Source organism: Bemisia tabaci, chromosome 4 (genome assembly GCF_918797505.1).
Source record: "Bemisia tabaci chromosome 4, PGI_BMITA_v3".
In the NCBI taxonomy this organism is placed as follows: domain Eukaryota; kingdom Metazoa; phylum Arthropoda; class Insecta; order Hemiptera; family Aleyrodidae; genus Bemisia; species Bemisia tabaci.
The window spans coordinates 6,497,657-6,508,046 of record NC_092796.1 but is presented as its reverse complement, the minus strand read 5'-3'; the positions used below and the strand labels follow the sequence as shown (position 1 = coordinate 6,508,046).

General features: G+C 33.7%; 2 protein-coding genes across 3 annotated transcripts in view; one reads left to right on the top strand and one right to left on the bottom strand.

The window, feature by feature from the left end:
- The first annotated feature begins 120 nt into the window (after positions 1–120).
- LOC109037578 (uncharacterized) lies at positions 121–6,339 on the top strand. The gene is made up of 5 exons (XM_019052315.2): positions 121–520; positions 1,186–1,266; positions 2,530–3,038; positions 4,288–4,475; positions 6,105–6,339. Exons 1-5 carry the CDS (start codon positions 450–452, stop codon positions 6,201–6,203), a joined length of 948 nt encoding a protein of 315 aa, XP_018907860.1. The 5' UTR covers positions 121–449; the 3' UTR covers positions 6,204–6,339.
- A 1,108-nt stretch (positions 6,340–7,447) lies between these two features.
- Positions 7,448–10,390, bottom strand: part of LOC109037579 (integral membrane protein 2B) — a 41,955-nt gene continuing 39,012 nt past the window's right edge. For both annotated transcript variants that reach the window (XM_019052316.2, XM_019052317.2), the window contains exon 7: positions 7,448–10,106. In XM_019052316.2, coding sequence (XP_018907861.1) covers positions 10,018–10,106 — 89 coding nt within the window. In that variant the 3' untranslated portion in view covers positions 7,448–10,017. The remainder of the gene's footprint in view (positions 10,107–10,390) is intronic.

The window sequence follows — 10,390 nt, the reverse complement described above, 5'->3', positions numbered from 1 at the left end:
TCTCAATATTGATTTACCATATTATTTTATTTATTTCTTCCAAGAATTGCCTAGATATTTGCGGAAATAGTGCTTTGTGGTTGCCTACCGGTTGCTTGCACTACTTTCAGGGTAAACAAACAAACACACCAGAAACAAAAAGTGAGGTTAGGATCGATTCCTATCGTGGAGCTTATGTGCAAGTTACCGTAATTTTAATTGATTCTGACATTTTACAATATTTCAGTTGTTTTTTAGTGATTTTTTTTTAAGACTACAGCTTTCTTAAAAGCTTGTTGAAATAATATTTTCAATTGCAAGTCACCCTGAATGTTAAACCTGTCACCTGTAAATCTACAAACAGATGTCACGAGACATTCTCTTCTTTAAAATCGCATCTTTATAAGTTTGTTAATTTTGTAAAACTATCATCCTTTATCCCTTACACTGTCTAGAGATCAATTTAAATAATGAGTAAATACTCAAGTGATTCAGACTCTTATGATAGAGGGCGCAGCAAAAAGAAGCATAGGTCTCGAAGGTAATATTTCTGTTAGAGACTAACATTCGTGTGTTAATTTCCTAATGTAATGTAAATGTTATTTATTAATCGTGAGGTTAAATCAAAGAAAAATGAGTTGAATCTTAACCATCTAAAAATTACGGGAAACTCAACATTCTTTACAATGTAATGGAGTCCACACTGTATAACTTTACCCTCTCTAAGGATTAAACTGGAGATCTAAGATGAAGATGCGAATCTTGTATCCCACTTTAAATTGCATAATATCATTTGAAATTTACCCTTAAATGTTGCAAGACCCATGCACTCAAAAAAGTTTGTGTGCAGCGTTTTTAGGCATTTTCATTCATTTATATTTACACACTCAATTTCAAATTAGAGCTAATCTAGGATCCGTATGGGTCTCCGTATAGTTTCTATTTCAACATAGCATTAACTGTGAGTTTTATTCAAATTGTTTCTATGAATTTATCCACAAGAAGTAAGTAAATACAGGTCTTAAATTGCCTGAGCATCAGCCAAAGTCATGTCTATTTTATAGCACTTACCTATCTAAGGGATGTTTAATTTGTCATTCATTAAAAAATAATGCAAGCTTTACATTCTTTGTCTATGTTCATTTCGGTATGCCTTATGCCTTCAAATATTAATTCACTGTATTTTTGGTCTTGCTCATAATACAGGTCCAGCAGTAGATCGTCATCATCTGATAGTCGCAGCTCTTCCAGGAGACATGCAAAGTCTCGTTCATACCATAAGAGCAAGTATGTCTATTACTTAAGTTTTTTTTCCCTCTCTCTTTGAGCGTTTTTCCTCCTCAAAATAAGAAAACGTTTTCTTTCTCATGGAGGTGGTCAAGCAGTGTCGCACATTGATTTTGATAAGATTTTTGCAAAAAGTTTCTTCATTTGAAACTTTTAGACCCCTACTCAGCTGTCCTTGCGAATAGGCTCCAAAAAATTTCAGTAGGTTCCAAAGAATTAAGCTGGAGAGAATTGTAGAGATCTGAGGTAGAGGATTTACACACTTCGATGCCAATCGATCAGCCAATAAAAAAAAAAAATCCAATAATTGTTTAATTTGAAGGAACTTGACTATCCTTTGGTTAAAAGCTAGGTGGAATATTGTGTGATCTTCCCTTTTTATTTCACTTCTCTCTATAGCAGCCTCTTCTATTAACAGTGAAACCAACGGATATACCACTCATCATTAGTCTTAATCGTGTTTCTTTTCTTTACCGATTGTGTTCAAATCTTCAAGGTCACCTAAAAAATATTTTTTAGTAGTTCTTATAGCTCATTGAGGTAATGTAAGTATATGATGATCACTATCAAATGAACTGAGGCAGCATTTAGATGGCTTAAGTTGGAAAATATAATCTCGGTTTTCCCTTTTGTAGACAATGTGTTATACAGGACTAATACTCTAATTTTTTATCAGAAGAATTTATGAATATTTCTTCTTTGATTTCTTTCTTTGTTTCAAAAACACTCAATGAAAATGTCAAGCTAATACATTGGCTCATCTACTTTTTTAAGAATAAAATACCTAAGAGTGGTGATTTTGAAGCATGGCAAACCAAACATACCAAACATGTGTGAGCCCAATTTAGTCACTGTTATATTGCAAGCTTGGCAAATTAATACCCCAATTAGAATCGTCCGTAATTCAAGAACAAGACATTTATTTAAAAAAATTTGGATTTACCTAACAAAGTTTAAAACAGGATAAAAAGATCTAGAATGTTGAGATAAATTAACCATTTGCTTTGAATTTTAAATTTCAAACTGAATGTATCAGAGCATTCAATATTTTTAAATTTTGTGGTATCACCTCAAATGTTTAGCTTACTTTTTTTATTAAAGTTTGGGAGAGGTGGGAGACCCCTTCAAGGATTAATCATCAGCACCATCGGCATTTTACTGTGCCGAAATTGAAGAGAATAAAAATATCTGCAAATATTCTTCCCCCTTTTAAATCCTCTCTACCTGTTCCGTGAAATTACATCTTTGTTGTATCTTTCCTAGATCCAAATCCAAACACTCAGATGTCTCTAAAAGCAGCCGCAGATCAGACCGAAGAACATCAAGAGACCGATCGTCTCGTAACAAGCGCTCCAGATCATCATCTTACACCAAACGGTCTCATCGTTCAAGATCTTCCTCTTCAAGTCGTAGATCCAGATCTCGATCTGTCTCAAAGTATCGCCGTTCTTACTCTAGAAGTCTTTCAAAATCTCCCAAACGCTATCGATCTAGGTCCAGGAGTAATAGTCGATCCAAAAGGTACCGGAAAAAGTCTTACTCAAGATCCAGATCCAAATCGCCGAGAAGGAAAGACAAGAAACAAAAGAAAAAATCAAAGAAGAAGTCACGGTCCCCATCTCGATCATCATCTACATCTTCTAAATCATCGAAGTCACCTAGAGATAAGCGTCTGAGTCCAGAGAGCCTTGTTGAAAGGTTGAAGCGAGTGATTTCAGATGCAGATGATTCGCTCAAGAAGAAATCTTTTGCCTCCATAGATAATTTATACAGTAAGTACCTTTCGATTGTTAGTCGGTTAAACTCAAGTAGGTAAGGCCAATCTTTCAAAATCTTGAGGATGTATTCCTAGGGAAACTAAAGTAACTTTCATATTGTTTGCAGCATTTCAAAATATCTGCTCTCATAATATTTTTTCAAAAGGAATTGTATCAAGTTTATGTATTCAGATCGCAGAATTTTTTTACAATAGGGGGAAAAATTAAATTTTCAAGAAATGGCATCGCACTCTTTGGCACTTAAAAAAAATGTAGAGCATATAACAGAAGATGTGAAACACCACAAGTATAGATGAGTGTTTTCTTCTTTTTCCTTTATGTATGATAAACTTCAGTGACAAAATTGTGAGACATTTTTGTCCATCAAATTTGACTTTTGGCCCAGGTTTAATTATTGGGGTTTATATTATCTGCAGTACGAGCAGAATACAATTTTTTTTTAATACTTCATGATAAAATGTACAAGATTTTACTGTAAGATTTATAAAAAAAGCGGAAATCAGCCTCTTTTTATTTCTGAAAACTGCTTTTTTGATCTACGCATATCTAACTCCTAACATTGATTTGGTATGACAATTTTAAGCACTCTTTGTGCCAATATTTCTGACATTAGGCACTCCTTTGAACAATGGTCCCAATTCCTCAATTTTTAGGTTTTTGATACTTACAATTGAATCCCTCTTATGGAGATATATATATTCGTATATATTCTGAGTTTACACTGTCATTTACCCTGTTTTGCTTCATTTAGTGGATTCAGTTGATATTCCAAGCCGATACAATTAAATTGTTACAAAACATCTTAATTGTATCTTCGTTTTAACAGACCCTTGTTATTTTCATTGTCTGCTTTGTACTTTACAATCTTCTCACTGCTCAATTGTTCTAACTGATAAATGGATAGAGTTAAGCAAAACAGTCACATTGACATGTGGTGTTTTAAAATCTCATCTCTCATTGTAAATTTTTAGAAAGAAACCAACCAACAGTCCCACTCAAAAATTTGTTGCAATTTTCGTTACCTGTATGAGGGTTCCTTCTGCAAAATTTTTGTTGGGTTCCTCCCAAAAAATTAAAATAAGAGATGAGATTTTGAAACACTGTAAGTAGATTTGACGGTTTTGTCTAGCTTAATCCAACTATAAGGCTTTATCAGCAGTTATTTTTAAGTGTGGGAATGAAAAAGTGAGATATGTCTATCCGATTAATTGTTCTGTTAATAAATTGCTTTTCTCTTCTTCAGGTGATGCAGCACCAAAAAGCGATGTATTAAATGAAATTAACTCCTCTGGCTTCAAGCCTACTGCTTTTCAACCAAGTGCCTTAAAAGAAAAATCAGCCCCTGTTATGGTTGATTTGACAGAAAAAACCTATGCTGGAAATCCTCCTCCTAAAGATGATGAAATGGCGGATAGTATATTTCATCCAAACGTAAGTGCCATCTTTGACGCCTCTCCATTGTGAGGAATTCAAAAAATATGCTTTTAGCATCTCCACATTAAACAGAAAATGTTGTTTTTAGTGAAAGGGATGTGAGGTTAAAAAATTTGAAGTCGTTCGATGTTTTGAAGTAACATTATATCATCGCACCTTAACCATTTTGGCTGATCAGCGTTTCATGCAAGTTAATAACGTTTGGTTTTCTTTGAAAAGATACAGATTAAACATCATAACAATAACAAAAATCACAGATTGCTGTCACTCAAAATGAAATTATAAATTCAAGCAATAATGTAGTTTGCTCCCATTTCCATCTCCCAAATATCGTAAATTTCTTCCTTCCAATTTAAATAATATAATGTTCGTAATCTTCAAAAGTTCGTTGTAATGATATTTAATCAATATCTATCCACATTTGTACAGATTTCACTCTGGTGTAATTCAACTTGCTTCTTGTTAACTTTTGTAAAACCTAAAAGTGTTACATCTCGCAGTAAATATCGATGAGGAAACTGCAGAAAAGCGCATCTCGGTTTGTGGCGTTGCAGACCTCTTGTCATACTTCATTTTTTACATGGACAACTACAAAACGTTATTTCTTGAAAAATTCAGTGATTTTTCTTCTCCGTGAATGAAATATTCTGTGAAAATTTCAAGCCATGATGTTGGTTGAGTCTTCTTTTAATAAACAAAATAGTAGCAGACTTTTGAATAGAAACACCAAAAGCAAGGTATACATTTTTAAAGTTTCACTGTCGAATCCAGCATGATGGGCATTTTCTCGTGAGTCTTCATACAGTCTAAATTAGACACAAAAATAATCAAACTGAATGATTTGGATCCATCTATTCGGGATCAGCCTAACTACCCACTTCAGAAGTTGCCTAATTTTCTTTGATGTTTTACTATTTAAACAGAAAACCATTCAACACTGAAGTTTGTAATTGAATCAGTGAGAACGAAAACACACCAACTCGGAAAAATGAAAATAATTAAGACACACAAAACTGCACAGCAGGTGAAGAAGTTAGTTTCAGAGAAAGATTTTTGCTGCCGAAAGACAAGTACTCATGGACACTTTAAAGGTCCAAGTTAGAACAGATGCACTAACTTCAATGACCTTTATGTAAATTAACAGTCTTTAATGGAAATTGAGCATTTTCGAGTTACCGAGTCGGTGTGTTTTCGTTCTCACTGATTCAATTTTGTGAGTGTGTATTTTCTTCATAATCTAGGGTCAATTCATAAAGAAAGTTTAAAGGTGTTAAGTAGATTAGTTCTCTGTTAAAAACATGGAACACGAGAGAAAATTAGACAACACGGTGCAATTGGGCTTATTACGATTTATAGGAAGGCACGCCTGAGGGTAACTTCATTAGAAAGAGTTGACTTTTCTTTCATGCAGTGAGGACCTATGATTGGACCTAAAGGGGTCATTCTCTAGCTGTTCACTTTCAAGTGTGCTCATTTAAACCAATTGCATAATGATTTTTGAAAATACAATGCAGTCCAACTCATTACCCACTCGAAAAGTCTATCCTTGTCTTTTAATTACATGGCCTTTTTCCTTGTTTTTCACTCTCCGTCTGATCATATGTTGTTCAAATCTTCTGTTGACAGTTATTGCTAGAGAACAAATCAGACAAGCTTAACAGATGGGTGAAGAAGCTGTTTGCATATCGACAAAAGGCTCTTTTCAATGGAGATCTACAAACATAAAATAAGGCAACGAAGTATCATATCTTTCAATAAGAATGAAGAAAATGGTTTACCAGTTCCACAGGTGTTAAGTGAATTTGTTACCTATTTGTTTTTTTGGCGACTATTTCCTGAATAAATTATGAGTACAGAGAAATTCTATTAAGTTTCTTTTATCAAGCAACTTATCCCTGAAGGGTTTGGATGAAAATGTATTTTAAGTTTTGGTAGATGGTCACGAATCACGATCAAAGAGCGACATGTATGGATGATTTCCTCACTCTGAAAGAAATAGTGGTGACAGAATGTTATATCTAATGTTCTATCTGAAGTTATATCTAATATGAATTTTTGACGCAACTTGAAACAATTTAACAGCCGTATTCTTTGTGGTTTGCTCAGCCTCTAGAATTGAAAATGAAGTTCTTTTCAAGACGTTTCGTTTAATTTTTTCTCAAATGCAGTTTTCTCCCCATGTCCTAGTTCCGCAATTATTGATTCTTTTAAAAGAAAGTGATTTTGTTTGTAAAAAGGATGTTTTGCCAAACAATCTATTTAACATCAAATGTTTTCCAATATCCGTAAAGCAAAATTTTTACCGCTGACATTTGATAGTAAAGGGTAAAATTCAAGCACTTTCAAGGCCTTGTAAAATTGTTTTAAAATTACGCTTCCCTCAAGGCCGCACAAACCATGATCTGATTCTCCAGTTCCTACAGTCTTTCTTCCAAGGACAGTTGCGAATAGGAATCATTATCATTGATCATAGCATATTTCTTATTATGTCTCCTTGTTCGCCCAATAGGTCAGTTGCGCTGGTCACAGATTCGTGTTTTGATGCTTGATTCTTGAAGATCGGTGAAAAGTAATAGGGTCTGTCCAGACAGCAACTTTCTACGTTCAATATTAACCGAGATATTGCGATTTGAAAAATTCGGTTCATGACATCATCCACCGAGGTAGTGACACCCTCGGTTTCTTCCACTTTGCTTTCATCCGGGTTTCACGTTGAGTAACCAGAGAAAATGCATGTCTCCCTGACAAATGGAAGCAAGGTGGAAGAAACCAAGGGTGTCAATACTGCGGTAGATAACATCATTAAACAAATTTTTCAAAGTGCGATATCTCCGTTAACATTGACCGTGGAGAGTTGCTGTTTTGACGGATCTTATTAGTTTTAGCTAATCCACAAGAATCAAGCATCCAAATGGACCCATCCTATTTTAGCCACTATTAAGAAACATTAAAATAAACCAAAACGACAATTTTTAATCAAAGAAATTGTATAATTTTTGTAACAGCACATCTACTTTTTGATACAAAATAATTTTTTCATGAAAAACCGTTCAAAACTGATCACAATAAAATTTGAGTACATTGATCCACTACCAATCATTGTCAATGAGACAGGTGTTCAGCTAAAAAATAAACTGATGAGGGAGTAAAATACAACTGAACGGATTCAATTGTTGAAAAGAAAATTCAGGTAATTAATGAAATTAAACATGGACCAGAGTAAAGAAGGGTAAGATGACTGTAAAACATAAAAAGGGTTTAAAAATTGATGAGTAAAGGATGAATTGGCCCAAAAGAGCAAAAATTAAAGGAAGGATTTTAATCCTTGAACCCACATTAATATCCAGATTAAGGAGCATTTTCAAATATTTCCTCTTAAAAATTATTCAAAAAAAATAATCCAAGCAATTAGGGAGATCAAAATAACAATTTTGAAGTTCAATGATGATTATGCGACAAATAAAATGAAATAATACTTGTCAAACCAGGAGACAGATTTAAATTTAATCTAGAGCCTGCTCCTAGAAATTAGTTTCAAGCTTTACCAGTCACTGGAAAGATTACGTCGAGTAACAAAGTTACAAATACAGGAAGAAAAAAAAAACTATAAATGTAGTTTATTTGGTGTAAATATCAGATCCTTAGAGAGTAATTTATTTTATGATCAATAAATTATTATTATTCGTGTATTCCTATTTAAAAGTCGAGATTTGTAAAGGAAAACTTTTTTGACAAAAATTTACTCAGAAATAAAAAATATAACTAAAATATGGCAACACAGTAAATGCTACGTGCTTGGTGGATGAAGAAAGCTATTGAGGAGACAGGATTACTTCGATCATGTCAGACAAAAATACGAATCGCATGGCAATTGGTGGACAAATTATTTTACGAGTTATCATCATGAGTATCAAGTTACGTTACAATCTGAGTGACTTTTGTGGGGAAATTTTCACAATTCACGAATTCCTGGAGTCAATTAGGTACTCAAATTCAAAGGATTGCAGTTAGAACTGGATAAAATGAGTTCCACTAAATTTTATGTCCTCTAAAATGGTCTTGAAAAACTAAGCTGGAAAATGGAATGATCAAGACTGGTGATAAAACTTGAGTTTCAAATATAAAAGAGAAACTGAGTGTACGTCATAACATTAGAGGGCGATTAGAGATAAAGGCTATTGATTTTTAATCATTTGAGAATTAATAGAAGTATCACAATTCCTATCCTATCCCATAAAGTTAGTGGTTTACAGTGAGTGCTCAAGAATGAGACAAAGAATGTACACAACAGATTGAGTCCCTCTACTCTGCAAATGTTCAAACCTAACTACTTCTACGGTTTCCTGAAGAAGGGTTAGTTGGTACATACTCTGGTAGGAATGGTAAAAAAATATTTTTGAGTCCAAAGCGAGCAATTGAAAGCATGTACTTAACTTTGACCCTTACAAATTGATAAATTTGACTTAATTAGAGTCTTAACTTCAGCGAGTCGTTGGCTTATACTCCTCAGATAATGTCATCTTGAACTGATAGGATTCAACAAAACTATATCTTGAATCAAAAAACTTTAGATGGATCCCTTATGGAATTTTATAAGATAGATAAAATAATGTCTGGTTAAAAATAATTCGACAAAACATCTTCACTGAAAAACTTATTGCTGGATGAGCCTCTTCGATCCTCCTGAAGATTTGAAGAGACAGAAAAAGAGTAGACAATAATATGTAGACTTTAACCACGAATGGACACCTACATGGATATACATATTGAATTTCAAGCAGAAAAAACTCTAATACGAAAAGGTACAGATATCGGTAAGAGTAAATATAATTACAAGAGAGGGGGACTCACTCCAGATCTTCGGATAGTGTTGAGAATTGAAAATCTTATTTAAGCATTGAAAATCGGATGCCAGCTCAGAGCCAAAATTTCTAGCATGATCAATCGTCCAAGTAGCATTTTTCGATGGGAAATTTGGAATTTCATTCCTGGTTTATCATGATAGAATGACATTGAGGCTGCCTTGCCTGACTTTATCACAATTATTGCCATTTCTTCACTGATAATACAGCCAAAAATTGACATCTGCATGAAATTTTATTTAACTGAAAAAACAATATGTCAGGATTTTTGACTGCTATAACATTGCAATAAATTCCTGTTGATAAAATTGCAATGATGTGGCGATCGATACTACTTGAGCACCGAGGAAAACTTTTGAGAAAGTAAGTTTTTCTCCTATTATTTCAACTTCACACAGTAATAAGATTGATGAGATTAAGTTTGTCAGATCATGGGAATTTGCTGTGGTGTATGATTTAAATTTTCAAGTGAGGTTTCAGGAGCCTCGTCATCCCCCTCCCATGCAAATGTACAGAGTGCAAATTCATCAACAATATGAGCGAATGTTAGGGCAAATTTATCATAAATAATTACGAATAGGTAAACACAACAATCTTCACTTATGTACCATTATTACAGTCATCTCAATTTACAAACTTGTAAAAATAGTTAAATTTTCCGGGGCTGGAATAACGGCTTACTGGTGAATGTTGAAATAGAATTTCTTGGATCCAATGATTTCATCAAATTGCCGCACATCTGCTGCGTCAAGACTTCGTTTGAAGACTGAAAACAAGGGTAATTTTATCCGTTAAATTATATGAATCATAAGTAAATTAACTGAGGGATTTAGCAACATACATATTATTATGCCCTTAGAAAACACTGTGATTGAGGCGCCAGGTACACGAGGGGAACTTCTACATTGCAGTATTTCAGAAGCCTACATACCTTGTAGTATTACTGATATTTCACTAAGAAAAATGAGGAAAGTGAATGCATGCACTTTCAAATTTTTACAAATATTTTTTATGATTTTACGATGTTCTACGGAAAAAATTTCGGAAAGG

Bases quoted from the DNA above. Each gene is read 5' to 3' on its own strand.
- LOC109037578 (XM_019052315.2), top strand. From the start codon at position 450: ATGAGTAAATACTCAAGTGATTCAGACTCTTATGATAGAGGGCGCAGC. The intron at 3,039-4,287 runs GTAAGTACCTTT...TCTCTTCTTCAG, and splicing joins CTCCATAGATAATTTATACA to GTGATGCAGCACCAAAAAGC. The intron at 4,476-6,104 runs GTAAGTGCCATC...TTCTGTTGACAG, and splicing joins ATAGTATATTTCATCCAAAC to TTATTGCTAGAGAACAAATC.